General features: G+C 45.4%; 1 protein-coding gene across 2 annotated transcripts in view; it reads left to right on the top strand.

The window, feature by feature from the left end:
• Positions 1 to 18,207, top strand: part of Med12l (mediator complex subunit 12L) — a 271,847-nt gene that overhangs the window by 229,979 nt on the left and 23,661 nt on the right. For both annotated transcript variants that reach the window (XM_026408177.2, XM_026408176.2), the window contains 11 exons: positions 217 to 291; positions 398 to 588; positions 1,424 to 1,585; positions 2,742 to 2,853; positions 4,699 to 4,788; positions 5,714 to 5,823; positions 6,027 to 6,162; positions 6,986 to 7,147; positions 9,105 to 9,467; positions 11,434 to 11,590; positions 14,666 to 14,877. In XM_026408177.2, the coding sequence (XP_026263962.2) occupies positions 217 to 291; positions 398 to 588; positions 1,424 to 1,585; positions 2,742 to 2,853; positions 4,699 to 4,788; positions 5,714 to 5,823; positions 6,027 to 6,162; positions 6,986 to 7,147; positions 9,105 to 9,467; positions 11,434 to 11,590; positions 14,666 to 14,877 (1,770 nt within the window). The remainder of the gene's footprint in view (positions 1 to 216; positions 292 to 397; positions 589 to 1,423; positions 1,586 to 2,741; positions 2,854 to 4,698; positions 4,789 to 5,713; positions 5,824 to 6,026; positions 6,163 to 6,985; positions 7,148 to 9,104; positions 9,468 to 11,433; positions 11,591 to 14,665; positions 14,878 to 18,207) is intronic.

Raw genomic sequence — 18,207 nt, 5'->3', positions numbered from 1 at the left:
TTAGTTTTATTCGTTTCTAGTTCCTAGCTGAGTCAGGAACATTATATTTATACTGCTTATCCTTTTGAATATACGTAACAGGATTGGATCCTTTTACCCATGTAAATCCTTGTATTGTGTAAGATCACCCTGCTCTTTCCTGAGAGTGGGCATCCTGCCAGGACTGATTGTGTGTTGACATGGGTTGCCTACTTTCAATCCTTCTGTTTTCCCCAGAATCTGGAGCAGTGGACGTTGAGGCAGTCCTGGCTGGAACTTCAGCTAATGATCAAGCAGTGCCTGAAGGACCCTGTGAGTAGCTGTTGCAAGCCTGGGTGGGAAGAGCTGCGGGGAGCAAAGTCGGGCTGCTGCCTGGGATAACCCCGCCGCATGCGTGGCCTCTCTCTGGCCACCCTAGGGCTCTGGGTCTGTGGCTGAAATGAACAACCTGCTGGACAACATTGCGAAGGCCACCATTGAGGTGTTCCAGCAGTCCGCGGACTTGAACAACAACTCCTCACACTCTGGCATGGGCCTCTTCCACCCCAGTGGGAACGGGGGCGCTGATACCAGTAGCACGAGGCAAAATGGAATCAAGACCTTTCTCAGGTATTTCTGGGTAGTTGACTGGGCTGTCTTGAACTTTACACACGTAATGGGCAATTGCATTCGCATAACTCAGTTATTTTTTTTTCATTAAGCTGCAGAAAATGTGAAGAGAATAATGACTGCTAAGTGACAGTTGCTGTTATTTAATAGGTTAAAGGGCAAAGCCAGGGCAGGAGACATCTTAGTGTGTTCACTATGTGGTTAAGTTGCCCCAGACTCTTTGTAAGTGCTGGTGTTATGAATGCACATGGACACCTGACCTTCATCCCCCGGGCTACTGTGTTCCTGGATATTCAGCATCTCAGAAACACATTGGCCACCTCTAGTAACTGGCAGCTTTTCATAAGCCTCATGGTGATTTGGGTTCTGATTTAGATCCGGCAGGCATATGAAATCGCAAAGTAATCCTTGAATCATGAAAGGAAGATTTGTATCTCATCATTTTGATAAAAAATATAGCTGGTGAATCTTAAAATTTAAAAAAAATTGTGATTAGTATGATTATACATAGCAACATTTCATGTTGTGACCATGATCAAAGAGTGTTGTTTGTTCGACAAAAGGATTATCACTAATCATAGAGCCAGAATCAAAAAGAAAAATGCTAAAAGATAGCTCAGTTGACGGTATCCTCCCAGAAGCACCTTTCACTGCTCCCCTGGGTAACTGAGGGTGGCAAACAGGGGCCTGGTCTTCAGGAAAGATAGTGCAGAAATCAAAGGGAATTGGGGGTAGTGTGCTTCTGGTGCACCAGAGTTGTGCTCTGAAGTTTCTGTGGAACTGTGAGAGCAGAGACTCAGGCTTGCTCGGGTGTAACGCCTATTTCTGATTTTAGTTCCTCTGAACGCAGGGGCGTGTGGCTGGTGGCCCCCCTCATCGCCAGGCTGCCCACCTCTGTGCAGGGGCGGGTGTTGAAGGCTGCTGGGGAAGAGCTGGAGAAGGGGCAGCACTTGGGTTCTTCTTCCAAAAAGGAGCGTGATAGACAGAAACAGAAAAGGTAGGCTCCTGGGGTGTCTCTGGGCGAGTTTGAAGGACAGCTGAGGAATTCTAGTACGCTCTACCTGACGGTTCTTAGACCCAACACCCACCGAAACTTAGTTTTTAAATGGAATGAAAAATCTTCTTCTAGGAAAGTCCCTGTTCCTAAAACGTTCCAGGTTGTGAGATTTGCCACACTCATTCTCAACTTCACTTGTGCATCCAGATCCCTCCTGGCCTCTGAACTTGTCCACTCCAAGCCCCACGTCCGATCTGTGAATGGGATCTAGAGAGCCGCCTGCATTCTGGATTTTATTTTTAATTATTTCTAACTTTCTTATTAATTAGGTACTCATGTTTAAAATACACAGAACTACTTGTAATTATTGTCATGCTGAACCTTGAAGTACTTAACAATATTTCTGACATTTAGGGCTCTTGTGCTAGATTAGATATTACAACTTCTAAGCAATAAACTAATTTTTTGATCACTGTTATTGATCACTAAAACCCCAACAATGTGACTCAGCATTCCAATAAAAAGGAAAAAACGATTCCTTTTTATCTTAGATTTTGTTTTCCAATGGAGCATAGATTCATCATTGTTCTCTAATTGCAGATACTCTATTTAAAAGCCAATTTAAAATAGAATTTTTGCCAAGTGCCTTGATGCCCCACTACCCATGGCCTTAGGCTGGAGGTACCCCTAGGTCACTAGCAAGAACCCCATTTTTGGAATCCTCAGATCTTGCAGCTGATCCTAATTGTACCAGCACCCTGCTGTTTGGTCTTGAAAACTTAAGGCAAAGCCCCCAAATGTTCATAACATACATAGAAGCCTGTTTCCTAGACTCTAAAATAAGAGCATTGACTGAGAAATTTCTTGTTTTTTCCTTGTATTCCATCCCAACCCCCAGGGCACTCACAGCAGTGCAGATTCACCTCCCTGGGGTGCCTTCTGGCATCAGCACTATCTGTTATCCGCTCATTTAGAACCATTAGTATCTTTAACCTTGTAAGCAGAGGTGTGATTTAACTTTCCAGGCCTCTCTGGCTATTCCCCATCCCCCTTCACCTAATAGTAAATACACAGGAGCAGACACCCAGGGGACAGGACCCAGGAGGTAGGCGGAGCAGCAGGCGCTAGCTGACCTTACTGTGCTTCCTTCCTGCAGCATGTCTCTCCTGAGTCAACAGCCATTCCTCTCGCTGGTCCTCACCTGTCTCAAGGGACAGGATGAACAACGAGAAGGTCTGCTAACATCCCTGCAGAATCAAGTGAACCAGGTAAAGGACCGCATGGTGTCCAGCAGGCCAGCAGCTGCCAGCAGAGTCCAGTGCTGAGCTTACAGAAGGGCACAGCAGGCTTCCATTCAAGGCCAGGCAGTGCCCTGTCTCCTGCCTGTCATCCTGGTCTCCGCAGGGGTAACAGACCTGTCATATTAATCATGCATAGATGTGTATAGATGGAGAAATCCAATGGACTGCCACTCCCGCTCTGCCTCCCAGGAGCAGTCCACTCCTCAGGTGGGGCTGCCCCACCCAGCACAGTCTCCAAATGAGCTCCATAGGCTCAGGAACCATTTTACTGGCCTGCGAGAGCCTGGTTGATGCCAGCCAAGTGCACAAGAAAGTGACTTGTAAGCTGGAGGCCTGTTTGTTCCTTCACAAAAGCTTTGGGATTTTTTTTTTCCACTCCCCTAGTTCTTCTGGGCAGCTTGGGGCACTTGTGTTCTGTGTACTACACGGAACCTGAGTGCCCAGGTCAGAAACCTCAGTGCAAGGAATCAAGTCAAGTGAGTGGGAAGAAGAAGCCAAGGGTGTGAGATGGCCCGTCCCCGTGCAGAGCCCCTTCCTGTAGCACTGTGCCTATGGACACCGTGCCTTTTCCCTAGGGATACTGAAAGGACATGGACGAGGGCATGGTCTCACGTGTTTCTCTGGTCATCTCTCCCTTGCTGGATAGGATGCTTTTAAAATGCAAAGCACTTACTATCCCTGTGTCTAAGATGCTCCCATGTTTCTTTTTATACCTTGAATAAAAATCCAGTCTGGGCTAATTAGACCCCCTAACAATTCATAGATTGCTCTCTTCCGCCTGCTTCCTACCAGTTACTGCCTTGCTCAACTTGCAGGGCCACATTGGCATGTTTCCTTCTGTTCTCCTGCTTCTCAAGCAAAAGCACCTGCTCTCCCCTTTAGCTGAAAGGATTCCCTTTAGGTGCCAGCCTGGCCTGCTTCTCCCTTCCTTCAGGTGTTAGTTTAGAGAGGCCATGGCGATTGCCCTCTGAAAATAGGGCCTCTGTCCTTACCACCTCTGTCCTTACCACCCCTGCCCTGCCTCGCCCTGCCTCAGGCCACTTGATACACTTGTTTTGATTCATGCTGCTGCTATACTGTGAGCCCTGTGAGAACCTGTGTCCCTAAGCCCTGCACCCGGCATTCAGTCTGAGGGGCCCGAGCCTCCTAGAGAAGTTTGGGAAGCACTCTCCCCTGGCCATGGCATGTGCTGGCGGAACATCTGCTGGGAGGGTACTTCCACCTGTGGCTCTCTGTGGCCGTGCTGGGTTTGTTAGCTAGTTAGCCTGTCGTCTGGGCCTGGGTGTGGTCACTGTGGCCTGCCTTTCCTCATGAACTTTCCTGTCCTCAGCACTGGCCTGAGTCAGCGAGGAAATGAAGAAGCAGCTCACTTTCTAAATTGAAATGCTGCTCAGCTGATTGATGTCCACAGTTTTCAGAATAGTCTGTTGTTTATCAAGGAATTAGTGTCCCTGAAGATAGCAAGCCTCCTTTTCAATAAGATCAACATAATACATTTGTTAGGGTTAATAAATGTGTTCAGCTTGAACTTGATGGCTTTCTGATTCTTTTTCCAAGACCTAGAGGCAGTACATGCAACTAGATAAGATTTACTTCCCCACCTTGAAAGGCAAATAAACAAAGCAATGACCAGGTTTTTGTGTGCACCGAGGAAAAGGGGTAGAGCTGAAATGTTATGCAACATTCCTTGTTAAAGCGGAAGTTGTTTTTGGCTGTCTGGAAAAGGCTTAGTTTTACTTTAAATATGAAAAAGATTCAATTTTAACAGAGATAAAGTTTTTGGTTTTCCTTTTTTTCTTTTTTGGGCCTTAGATTTTAAGTAACTGGAAAGAAGAAAGGTACCAGGATGACATCAAGGCTCGGCAGATGATGCACGAAGCTCTGCAGCTGCGCCTGAACTTGGTAAGGGGTGTGTCTAGTGTGCCCTCTTTGCTCATGGATGTTTGTGACCATGGCTCCAGTGCTCACCTGCGTCCACGAGCAGAGCCTAAATATAATCAAGACCTCAGGACTTCCCCATCTCTCTAGCCTTCTCTTCTCCTGGCTCTCCTTCCTGTCTGGGTTGAGTTCCAGACAGCAGAAGGTATTTTAAGAATGATTCGTCCTCTCTGTCCCCACCCCATCCAGCCCACCTCCCTTCTGCTTCAGCTTGTACTGTGATTGGGTCTCAGAGGACTCAATTTTGAGATGAGCACTAGCTCTTGTGACACTTCTTTAAGAACCTTAAAGTCCTTCAACTTGGCATCGTGAGAGACCTCCTGTTAGATTTGTTAGGAAGACCTGCCTCACAGGGTGCTGTATGGAAACGTGGGCTTCCTCCCACACAGTGCATTCCTTTGCATGTCTTTTTTCCCTGGAGAGTGGCTTGCCTGATGTTTGGGTGGTTGTTTTTAACTTAATCCTCACACACAGGACCTGGCAGGTCTTAGGCCAAGCCCCTGTTCATCATTACATCTGTGTAGTGGGCATTTCAAAGCGGTCCTGGTCTCGGGTTCAGATTTAGTAGGAACAGAAGAGCACCAAGATGCCAATAATTGGATTAGAGAGTTTTGATTATATTTAGGTTTAATCCAACTACAATTGCATCATGAAATTGAATATCATGAAAGACTAGGAAGAAAACTAACTGTATAGGTACCACACTTAAATATTACCCTTTTCATTTTTCAGTGACCAAACTATGTAAAGAACCCAGTAGTAGCGATAGTCACAAAGCTAGTGAGAAAGAAGCTAGAGCGATCTGTCCTCCATAAAGTAGAGCATCTCCCCTTCTGGCCACATGAAGTGAGGGCTGGTGGTCTTTTCTCACGCTGTGTTTGCATGCCAGGTGGGAGGGATGTTCGACACAGTGCAGAGGAGTACCCAGTGGACCGCAGAATGGGCCCTCCTGCTGCTGCAGATCATCACCTCAGGAACCGTGGACATGCACACCAACAAGTACGTTTTGCACCCTTAACATGTGTTCTGTCGCATGCGTGCCTGGCATTTGGATAGTCTGGCCTTGATAGACTGACAAATGCTGCTACATCTTATTGATTCAGGTGTCATTAAAAATTGTGCCATCAGTAGAAGTGCCCAGTTAATTAAGTATATTTTAGTTGTGATTTATGATGAAAACAGTTGTTCTCCTTCCCCTTTAGTGAATTATTCACAACAGTCCTTGACATGCTGGGTGTTTTGATCAATGGGACATTAGCCTCTGACCTATCAAGTGCATCCCCAGGAGGCTCAGAAGAGAACAAACGTGCATATATGAATTTAGTAAAGAAGTTAAAAGTAAGTTTGTGATTGGCTTATGTTATAAATTGTTTATTATCTGGTGCATTTTATTTTTACTACTGGTTAATTTAAATATTTATTGCATTCAAATTAATTTAATGCATTTGCTGTTTATTTCACTTCAGCTCACCAATACCCCAAACTTTACAAGCATCCAAAAGATTGTTTTTAAATTAAATATTAAAACACGTGTAATTTTTTAAGGGACATTAAACATACATTATGAAATACATAACCAAAATGCCAACATTGAACCTAGGATAAATCCAAGCTCAGACTTGTGCATGTAGTTCAAAAATAAGCATCTGTGTTGATATTTGTAAATCCACTCACTTGACTAACCACTGACACATCATTTGAAGCAAACTGTAAATAAATAGCACAACAAGGAAAGTATATCCGCTGATCTTAAAATAGCCAATAAATAAATAAGTGGTGGTTACCTTGTGGTCTGTCCCTGGACCCCAAGTGCTCGGCGCCAGCTCCTGTCCTCTGGTTGCAGATGGCACCCTGAATTTTGTCACTTCAGCACTGTGATGTTTGTTGTGTAACAACAACTGCATATGTGTAGGCTATTTTCTACTTAAATAGAAGAAATGAAACAGGCCAGCCTGACTTGATCCTGTTCTCCAGACCACGTTCAGGGTTCAAGAACGCGCTGACTTCAAAAAGGGAAATGCTCCAGGGGGAGCTTCCTCCTCGACAACTTTTGCCTTCACGGTCGTTTCTGAGTTTCTGGCCCACTTCCCTTTCTCACTTTCTTTTTCCTTTCTTTCTTCCTTCCTTCCTTCCTTCTTTCTTTCTTTCTTTTTCCTTTCAGAAAGAGCTGGGAGACAAGCGGTCAGAGAGCATTGACAAAGTTCGGCAGTTGCTGCCTCTGCCGAAACAGACGTGTGACATCATCACCTGTGAGCCCATGGGCTCCTTGATCGACACCAAGGGGAACAAAATCGCTGGATTCGACTCAATAGATAAAAAACAGGCAAGAGTAAATGTTTTTCCTGTGCATGGTGCAGCTTTTCACAGAAGCCAGATACGTCATCTTATCTTTCTAGAGGGTATACACACACCTCAGTTTTTTTTTGTTTTTTTTTTAAAGAGAGAGTGAGAGAGGAGACAGAGAGAGAGAGAGAGAGAGAGAGAGAGAGAGAGAATTTTTAATATTTATTTTTTAGTTCTCGGCGGACACAACATCTTTGTTGGTATGTGGTGCTGAGGATCGAACCCGGGCCGCACGCATGCCAGGCGAGCGCGCTACCACTGAGCCACATCTCCAGCCCTCAGTTTTGCAGTTTTTTGTTTTTGTTGTTGTTGTTTTGAGGCACACTCTTGTCATCTCAGTGCAGTGGTCATTGGCATCATAATGCAAACAGATCTTTGAAGACCTTAATTTATAAGGTTTACCTAGATTTAAGGAACTTTCTGAAATCTACCAAGTGAAAACTAAGTAAAAGCGTAGTGTCAAAAACCAGCAAAGTTTTTATCTTACTGCAGAATGCAAGAAGAGTGGGTTTAGAAAAGATGATATTTATTGATAAATATCTTCATGCACTAAGTAAGCTCTTTTGAGCAGAATTATTTCAATATATGGTATTTCATATTCTTACGAAACAATATTAACTAAGCACTTGCTTTCTATAAGAGATTAAGCAGGTTTGCTGTGTGTAAGAAGAGTGGTCACTCAGTGAACACTGAGCAACCACAGATGTTCCACAGTCACAGAGATAAAAGCAGAGCTGTGCCCTCAAGCGGAAGTAGGTAGACAATTAACAGTGAGATTGTGGGTCGTGGTGCTGAGAGTGTATTAGGTGGTCTGGGGAAGGGCCTTCAGACGCAGATCTGGGCGGTGGTCAGAGCAGGCTCCCTGGTGTAGTTGACACGTGGGTCGTTTTGAAGGAGGGAGGGAAGAATGTGGGGCTGGCAGACAAAAAAGCTCTTGAGGAGAGAGTGTCTTCTTGGGATAGGGTGTTCTGCTGTCATGCAGACTCACCTGAGCACCCAGCACCAAGTGTGGCCATGGAAAGAGAGAAGACTGGGCTGTGATCCTGTTGAATTTGGGCTCCCTGGTGGAGGGACAGCTGGAGCCCCCTTGGACGTGTGCTGTTTATGCCCAGTGGTCTTACTCAAGACAGATAGTAGGAAACAGGTGGTTATTTTACAGGTGGTGATTGAGCCCTGTCACCCACATAAGAGCAAGTATACCTAAGCATACATCCTGTGGAATGACCTGATAGTTATTGGGGCGGCTGTTTTGAGAGAAAATGTGTTCAAGTTGGTATATGAGAGAAAGTAGTAAGAAACATCAGCAGTTCACGTCAGAAGAAAGAATGTTTTATTTTCAGAGTAGCAGTCCTCTTCTAGAGCATCAGAGACTCGCTGGGACTGGAAGGCTGGGCATGCTCCCATGTCCCGCTCTGTCATAGGACCGCTTTATCAGGCCTGGTTTGTTAAGTGCATGGAGGGGCCGCATATTGAGTTAAGTGCTCTGTGGTTTGCATTGAAGTTAATCTGAACCCAGTTAGAAGTGATTGTATCTTGACCCTTAAATTTTGTGTTATTTTAAAAATAATAAATAGATGTTGGAGATTTAGAACTGGCTATAATTTAGCGAGAAAGAGTTACTTTTCAATATATTTTAAAACTTTACTTGTTTTGCTAAAGCAAACTAAATGAAAAATGCTGTTTTATAGTAAAATACGCTAGATGATGTGGTTTTGCCTGAACAAAGTGTCATGTGGTATAAGGAACTGTGGACCCATGTGAGTCCTGAGCTCTGGCCACTGCCCTTCGGTGACCTGGCCGAGCTACCCTGTCTGCTGTGACCTGGGCTTCTCCAAAGCCCAGGCCAGCCTGGTGCTCTCTGGGCCACCATGCTAGCAAGCTTGGCTTATGGATCGGGGGATCTGAGGGCCGTTTCACAGAGCATTGTTTTACCCTAGGGCCTCCAGGTCTCTGCCAAGCAGAAGGTGTCCCCGTGGGACTTATTTGAGGGCCAGAAGAACCCCGCTCCTCTGTCCTGGGCCTGGTTCGGGACGGTCCGTGTGGACCGGAAGGTGATCAAGTACGAGGAACAGCACCACTTGCTGCTGTACCACACACACCCCACACCCAAGCCCCGGAGCTACTACCTCGAACCGCTGCCCCTGCCTCCTGAGGAGGAGGAGGAGGAGCCCGCCTCGCCCATCTCTCAGGAGCCAGAAAGGAAGTCGGCCGAACTGTCAGATCAGGGGAAAACTGCAACAGAGGAAGAGAAGAAGAGCAGGGGCAGGAAGCGCAAGACGAAATCCAGCTCCAGGGTGGATGTGAGTGGGAAGGGAGCTGGATCCTTAGCCTGCAGGTTGGGCGGATAAAGGATGGTGGACGGATGGATGCAGGTTAGGGCAGGTGGATGGAGGGCGGGCGGATGGATGCAGGGCAGTGGATGCTGGCCAGGCCGAATCCCAGAGACATCAGTGTCAGCTGACAGGACCTCATCCTCCAGGCCTGCATGCTAACTGAAGGGCGGGGATGATGGCTGTGGACCGCAGAGTTGAAGCTTTGTGATTTTCCCTCCTCCACTTTTAACGACCTTGTTGTATTTTAGGCTTCTGTCTTGAATGCTATTGGGCTACTATTTCAGTGCCTCCTTAGGTTTGAAATTTTAATATTTTGACATTATAAAATACCACCCTCAAATATTTTTATTACGAGATATGTTTAAAGTATTTATTGTATTTTGGGTGGTTGATATTGTCAGCGTATTAACCAAAAGCTCCATGATTTCCCCTAGATACATTCACACCCAGCATGACCATTAAGCTATTCCTGGGGTATCGCCTTTATTGCAGGACTGGGCCCTCCTGCCTACTCCACTTCTTCACCATCTTTCATATTTCATAAAAGATGAAGTAATCCTAGTTTAAAATAGTTTATCCTCTCACTTCCCTGTTGGTATTCCTTACCAACAGCAGTATTTTCTTTCAAACATCAGAGATGTATCAGACAATAATTTGGAAATGATTCTATAGAATGTGAGATGTAACCTTTAAAATATCTTCCACTCAAGTCACTTGGAAAATAGTTGAGAGAATTTGAATATTTTTCTCTAAAATTCAAGGATGTTCTTGCTGCATGACATAAGAAACATTCATGGAGAATCACTGTAGTTCACCTATGTCAAAACCAGGCTGGCCGACAGCTCGGTGGTCATTGCTGTTCTACAAATGGCGGCCCTCTTCTGGGGCTGCTCGAACGTCAGCGCCCCTCCCAGATGCTCTTCCTGTCAATATTGCTTAGTCTGAGTGTTTGTTTAATGTGCTGCAGATGGAGCCTCCCCTGTGGGGCCCTCCCAGCCTGCACATGCACAGGGGTAGACTTCTGCCCTTTTCCGCCTCTTGTTCTCCAAGGGATTCTGGTCAGGTCCTCTCCTGCTGACCTCCCAGAGCCACCTGCTCCCTAGGAGACATGTACTTTTTACACTGAGATTTCTACTGTCCCTCACCCCTTAGGGCTAGATTAGGGAAGAGTGGGGAGTGGAGTCGCTCTGGTGCGAGCCTGTGCACCACTGTGAGGGACCACAGGGGATGAGGCAAGCAGGTAAGAAACTGTCCAGCAGGAGCTGTTCTGAATCGTGGGCCTCTCTCCCGTGAACCCAGGAATCCAGAAGGCTTCAGGAGATGTAGCCTCGAGGATGCGTTGTCAGTTGTGGGCCTCGTTCAGTGTGGGAGATGGGGTGTGCTTTCAGCATTTTGCTTTTTAGTTTGTTTTGTTCTTGGGGTGTTTGGGATCTAAACAAGGCCTCGCATGTGTAGGCAAGCACTCCACCATGGGGCTGCACCCCCAGCCCCACTTTCAGTATTTGAAAAAGTAGTTCAAAAGAGATCATTTCTGCGTCTGCCCACTGCAAGGCAAGTACTTTTTATTTGACTTTATTTCATGTTGTTGGTGCTGGGGTCAAACCCAGGCCTGGTGCGTGCTAGCAGGTACTCTCCTACGAAGCTGCATCGCCAGCCAGCTATGCAGAGGAGTGTTTTGAGAACAGCCTTCTTGCTTTTCATCTGCCCTTTTATTAAAATAGCTTTGTACACTGGGGCAGGAGACATCTCAAATACCAAATAGGGGCTGGGACTCAGTGGCAGAGCGCCTGCCTAGGATGTGTGAGGCTCTGGATTTGATCTTCAGCACCACATAAAAATAAATAAGTAAATAAAATGCCAAACAGGAAGAATTTGCATTAATTTGTTATGAGTTGTATGGAGGTGAACTTTCTGCTTTGTCTTTCCATTGAAGGAATATCCACAGAGCAGCGTGTACCGAGTGCCTCCCAACTACTCACCCATTTCCTCCCAAATGATGCACCATCCGCAGTCCACCTTGTGGGGTTACAACCTCATGGGCCAGACCCAGCAGCCCAGCTTCTTCCTTCAGAACCAGGCTCTCACTCCAGGTACGTGGGAGGGAAGTCACAGTTGGATCTGTCCAAGATGAGAAATAACCTGGGGTCCTTGCTGCTTTTAACATGAAACCACAACAAAACTTGTGAATTGCAAGAAGTGAGTGTTTAATTGACATTCTCTCCACTCAAAATGTGCTCTTCTTCTAAATGAAGGTTCCAGCTGGGTGTGCTGGCTCACAGCAGTGGCCCCCACTACTCAAGAGGCTGAGGTGTGGGGATCACTTGAGCCTGGAGTTCAAGCCAGCTGGAGCAACTTAGTGAGATCCCATCTCAAAAAATGAAGGAGTAGATAAACAAAATTAATGTTTCAATTATGAGTACATGTGCCAATTTTAGAATTTCTTCTAGTGTTAGAATAAAATCACCATTAATTAAAGTCTAAACTGTGAGATATAAAGTTGATTAAAGCTCTGTATTGTGAAATTTGCATTTAATGAGATATAACTCTTAGTAGCATTTAGAAGACTAGACATTATCATGGTGTCTTTTGTCTTCTAATATGAAGTTTAAATCATATCATGAATCAACTTGGAAATTTGGTTCAGCAGGTACACTTAGATACCAACAAGGAAAACTCCCATATCTATAGTGAATGTTCTGGCTTGTAGCATTGTTTTCCATTTTAGCCTAATTAGATTTTATAATCCAAGGGAAGATTTTTTTTGAAATAAAAACATTCTCTTAATTAGAAATCAGTTCAATTTGAAGGACAAAAATGCCTATAATCTTTTACACCATTAAGTAAAGTTTGTCACGCACACAAGTACATGGGTAAATTTTAGAGTCAATGTCATGTATATGTGGCCCTGTCAGGGTCCTGGCAGAGCAGGAAGTGGCACCTTGGGCGCCTGTGCTGGCTCTGCCACCATGCTCTGCGTCTGAAGTCTGTGTGGGCGAGGCTGTCAGTGCCAGCTGCCCTGTTGGAAATGCCAGCCACGCTGTCCCTGCACTGTGCACCCCACTCCTTCCGGCTCCGCCAGAGCCTCAGCTCTGCCCATGTTTTGCCTTCTTATTCTGTTACCTTCCGGCCTTGTGAAGTCAGGGGTTCCCCTATTACAGTCATCACAGTGTTTCCAGGGAGTCAGAGTCGCCGTGGCCTCTGAAAAGCAGACCGTTGGTGGGCCCTGTGGTGTACGCCTGCAGTCACACTGCCTAGGGGATGAGTCAGGAGGGTCCCTTGAACCCAAGACTTCAAGGCCAGTCTGGGCAATGTGGTGAGACCCATCCCAAAAAATGAATAAAATAAATAAAAGGTCATTGAATGAACAAATGTAGACTGCAATGATCACAGAGTAATCAAACTAGACTTAGTAATAAATGTGTAAACCAGGTTACATCTTAATAATCCTAAGGCCTGTGTCATCTTTTCAGCCATTTTAAACTTGTTAGGTGTTGAAGAGAAACACCAGGCTGTCTGCACGGAAGGTCAACCTGTGTACGGCCACGCGTCCTTTCCCTGGCATATCACTAAACGGTGTGTGGGTTGAGGACCTTTATTCATAGACTCGTGTAAGGAAGCAGTTTTGAAGAAGAATCATTTCTGAGGATATAATGAATTGGTTTTTGTATAAGAAAAGAGCCTTGTGACTTGTAGCTGTGTATGCACAGCAGGATGCCACTCACGTGGTTTCAGGGCCAGGCAGCTCTGTCCCATGTACACACGCTGCTGCCTGCCTCCCCTCTGTCCATCTTGTGTAGCTGTTTGCACGGGCACAGTATGCTGAAATGCCAGGGAGTAATGGACACTCAATTCTCAATTCAGAATATGTTCAGTAGGAGGTGAGGAATACTTAGGGGACTTTAGCCATATTTATAACAGTTTAGTTGGCTCAGAGGTACAAGATTATACCAGAGTTAAGAAAATTTAAAGAAAGTGGGTTAGAAGCCAGGCATGGTAACGTGTGCCTACCAGCCCCTCAGGAGGCAGAGGCCAGGGAATTCTCAGGTTAAGGCCAGCCCCAGCCCTCAGTGAGGCCCCATCTCAGAAAACAAAACAAATGAACAAAAGAAAGGAAGGATGCATGTCACTGTCTCCTTTTAACCAGTTTCCCATTTTCCATGAATGAGTCTCCGGTACAGTTTGCACAGGTCTAGTGTTGGTATAGGGCCGGCCGCAGCCAGGGTTGCCTGTGTCCCTTGGTTACTTCCCTGTGCTGCAAGACTGTTCTTCAGACGCCGCTGAGTGACTTCCAGTCACACTGCCGATGGGTGCAGAGTCTTTAACATAACAGGTTTTCCATGTGAACCCTCTTGGAATATTTGTTTCCATCAAACAAATTGCTCATTAGAAATTATGTCATCTATCTTTACTCAGAACTTTCCTTTCATATACATCAAAGAATATAGACTATGTTCAGGGGAGGAAGGGTTGGCATTCATTGTAAAGCCAGAAAACGTTGAAAAAAAATTTTTGATTCATTCTTGCATTTGACAGGTTATATATGCAAATGTGCTCAGGATTCCTTTGATTTCTTAGGCAGCAGATCATTGTGCCCAATTTATTGGATTTTCAGCCTTCAGAAAAGAAATGTTTTGTCTTTATTTTCATGCTATTTAAAATGTCAGAATATTTGAAGTTTTTATTTTCATGCCTTTGTTCTACAAAACAAGCATCCTTATTTTGCCCATAGTGAAAAAGAGCTTAAGCAACATGAGCTTCAAATCTGTTTAAAATTTATAAAAGGTTTGTATGCCTAGCTCAGGGTAGTGGCCAAAATATACCCGGGATGTGTTTCATGCAGGTAATTTGTTCTGAGGGCCTCAGGTAAGTTAAACCCACACACTTCTGGAATTATGCCAGATCCTCCTTGTTTTAGGCCTTTCAATTTGTAATCAAAGCGCAGCCTCTGTTAAGGTATTGTGATTATAGCTCTGTCACTCTCCCCATCTTCTGGGAATGATGCCGCTCAACAAATCTTCAACATTTGCAGCATGGAGGTCAATACCTTATTTTCCATTTTGCTCATAAACTGAGGCTGAGACGATGAAGTCTCCGCGTGTTGACAAGATAAAGAAGAGCAGTTGCAATTGCCTACTTAGAAAGCCCTTCCTTTGGTTGCCTTGTAGGTGGCTCCAGGTTGGACCCTGCAGGCTCCTTTGTCCCAACCAACACCAAGCAAGCTTTGTCCAACATGCTGCAGCGGCGCTCAGGGGCCATGATGCAGCCCCCCTCCCTCCACGCCATCACCTCACAGCAGCAGCTGATCCAGATGAAGCTTCTGCAGCAGCAGCAGCAGCAGAGGCTCCTTAGGCAGGCCCAGGCCCGGCCCTTCCAGCAGGTACGTCCAGGCCCACAGCGCAGTGCCCTCCGTGCTGTTCCCGCCTCTGGCCGGGGTGAGGTCGGCCTTGCGGCTCATGTTCCTCAAGCGCATGTCCCATACACATGTGAGCATGCAGGTCTCTCTCCTTTATAGAGCATATGAGTCATTTTCCTCCTCTAAATTTTATTATCATTGATCAAAGAAGGTTGATTAACAGCATGTCTCAAAATAAAAAGAAGCACAATGACATTCTAGTTAATTAAAGGAAGGCACCTTTTGCCCTAGGGGGTCCCTGCTCAGCATTCCTGCCCTGCTACAGCTCCTGTCAGCTCCTCTGTCCCATGTCAGTGTTAGATCGGTTACTTCCAGATTGTCTTTCTGAAGCTGGGGGTTGCTTAGGCTTCTCTGACAGCACCTGGCCTTGACTTTTTGGTTTTTGTTGATCCTTAATAAGGTCCATAGCAGAATAGCAGACTGTGAATAAGTGACAAATTGCACTCAGTGTGTGGGGACATTTAATTTTCGATTCATATATCTATTCTTATGCCCTTTTAATAAACAGTGTTTGATCAGTGAAAGTTGCACAATACTTAGAGTAGATTCAGGAAATCTATGAATCCATACAAATGTATTTAAGTAAAAACAGTGAGATGAGATAGCAACTCTTTTCTAGTGTCCACATACTTATTTATTTCCTGGAGTTTCTGACCCGGGTGTGCACAGTTTGGATAAGACTCATCCTGATGGAGCACATGCAGTCTGTCCAAACATAGCCAAGCACGGTGTTAGCTGTCCTGGTTCCATGGCACCCCGTGACCATTTAGGTAGCTTTGCAGTCCTCAGATGGACTCACCATCTAATGACATGCCATGCATCAAGAAAAAATCATAGAATTTTTGAAACAGCAAGAAATTTAAATGCTTTATTTAGAATTTATCTTTTGAGTAATTTCCTAAACATATCTCCATTGTGTAACTCAGGGCATTTCTACGTTTGGGCCACTTAGTGATTTGGGGGATGGAGGTGGCAAGATTAGTTATTCATTCTAAAAAATGATCCATAGTTACCTGAGTTACAAGAGGGACCAGGGAGAGGAGGCCAGTTGACATGGGAGGATGTGGGCAGGCATCATTGCTTGTGGTCTCTCTCTGATCTCCAGTGACTGGCATAACCCCTGGATGTCAGCAAGGTGGGCCTGAGCTGCTTCTTACATAAATCCTGAGTCTTGATTAAAATATCTCAAAAACCATTGTTTTGCTGAAATAAGCAACCTGTTTGGAGCTATTTAAAACATCATTGGGTCTTTAGCTCTTCTTGGGGATGTGCAAAAGTAGTTATGAAATTGCTTCAAATCTTTATTGAGATGGATAAAAAATTGCTAGAAGTTGATAAACCATTGAAGTATAGAGGGTTTAGCTTCCTTTTAGAGCAGTCAAGCCTAAGCAAAGTCTGCCCTGTTTATTTCTCCATGTCACCTTGTTATCACAAGCTATTCTCTTTATTTATAGCCCACTTTCCACCTATTCCTACTGAATTCAGCTTTGAATCACCAAAAAGGGCTCTGGGCAATGGGTTAGAGCCACTAAGCTGTTCACGGGTGGCCATGCCTGTTCTCAGAAGCTCCTATAGCGATGACAAACGATTCCACATTAAGCCAACATTTTCAAAGAGGTTTAATAGAGTAAATTCTATATGATTAAAAGACATCCATGCACATGTGGAGAACCCAGGCTTGTGACCAGTGTCTTGGCTGCTGCCCTTCCTCCCACAGCTTCCTCAGGGACACAGGCCTCTTTCAGTCTCCACATGCACCATCCAGGGCTCGGCTGAGCATGCAAAAATAGGGGAGTCTACAGCTGTCCATGCAGTTCTTACTGGTGTGTGTGTGTGTGTGTGTGTGTGTGTGTGTGTGCGCGCGTGCGTGCGTGCGTGCGTATGCTGCCATAATGTTAGGATTTTTTTTTCTTTTCATCTTAAAAAATTTTTTTTTTAATTTACCTTTTAGGGTCATTTTTTTTTTCAAGTGGTAAATGCTTGCCTTTGTGATAGTGGCTGTACAATAGTCACCTCCTCTTCTCCCTTTACATTCTTCTTTTAGTTTTGTTTTTTGAGGTCATCATTTCCCCTCACTCTCTTCTTTCATGATTGAAACTCGCCTTGAAGTCTCTGAGCTTCCACCAGCTGCCACGCCTGGTTTTTCTCTCCCGTCTTCAAGTGCTGGGTAACTGAGGAACATGACATCCTCAGGAAGAGAGCCACACACACCGTGGGAAACAGTGATCCTGGAAGAGGGACGGAGATTTGAACGTGGTGTTTCCCCAGAGCTGTACACAGGAGGCTCTGCAGAGATTTCAGCAGTAGATGACACACGGCGGTTTATATGCCTGGAAGCTGGCTAAATACAGTTTCGCAGAAGGAAAACCTTGTCCTGGTGGTAATCCTCTTAAATCCGGCATAGAGCAGAATTACACAAGTTGTTAGAGTATGTGGTGCTGGGCATAGTTTTCTTATTCCAGAGGACCTTTTCCCGAATTGTAGCAAACACGTTGAGATGTTTATTCATCTTACTCTTCACAGCTGATCTTGGCATTTCTACAGGTGCTTTCCCAGCCTGAGTGGACCCCAGGCCTGGGTAGGGGCTGCTTTCTCAGTTTTCTAGTGGCCCCACTGGTCACCTACTTTTCTTACAAGGTCGAGCCTTGGGCCTGTTTGTACTGTGTCGTCCTTTCATCCACTAAGCACAGGGGAGAAAGATCTGAGATGCTCATCAAATGCAAGCATGCAGGATTTGAGCAGCTGTTTTCAGAAGCCCAGAGCTGCTGGGTAACTCGAGTCCCTAGCATTATGACTATTATCTACATGCTCACTCCTCTCAGCTGGCCCTCTGAGTGCTTCCAGAAGAGCTGACCCCTACAGGGACCTCTGCTCCTGTTGTTTCAAAATCAGATGCAGCTGAGGAGACTTAAACTTCTGAATTCTGGACACGTCTCAGTCCTTACGGGACCCCTTAGCCTCTTCCCACCCCACAGAGAGGTTGCAGAACCCAGCCCCTTGGGCTGGTCCACGATGAAGCTAGAATACGGTCATAAACTAACCCTCTAGTTCCTTCTGCTACACAGTCTAGGTGTGCGGGTCAGGCAGTCCTGTAATTTTCTGGTATGGACCATCTTCTATTTCCTCAGGAATGTCTGGTGATGTTGTTTTAGGGTCTAGTCAAATTATTTGAGCTAATAATCATTATTACAATTGAGTGTGTCTTCTTACAGCTGTGTGGTCTGAGCACAGCACAAAGATGTTTTAACAAGGAAACCTGTTTTCCTTCTTCCTGGTTACAGTTTTCGTCCAGGA

The sequence above is a fragment of the Urocitellus parryii genome, chromosome 2 (genome assembly GCF_045843805.1).
Source record: "Urocitellus parryii isolate mUroPar1 chromosome 2, mUroPar1.hap1, whole genome shotgun sequence".
Lineage (NCBI taxonomy): Eukaryota > Metazoa > Chordata > Mammalia > Rodentia > Sciuridae > Urocitellus > Urocitellus parryii.
The sequence above is the reverse complement of the archived record's forward strand: the minus strand, read 5'-3'. Positions and strand labels throughout refer to the sequence as shown.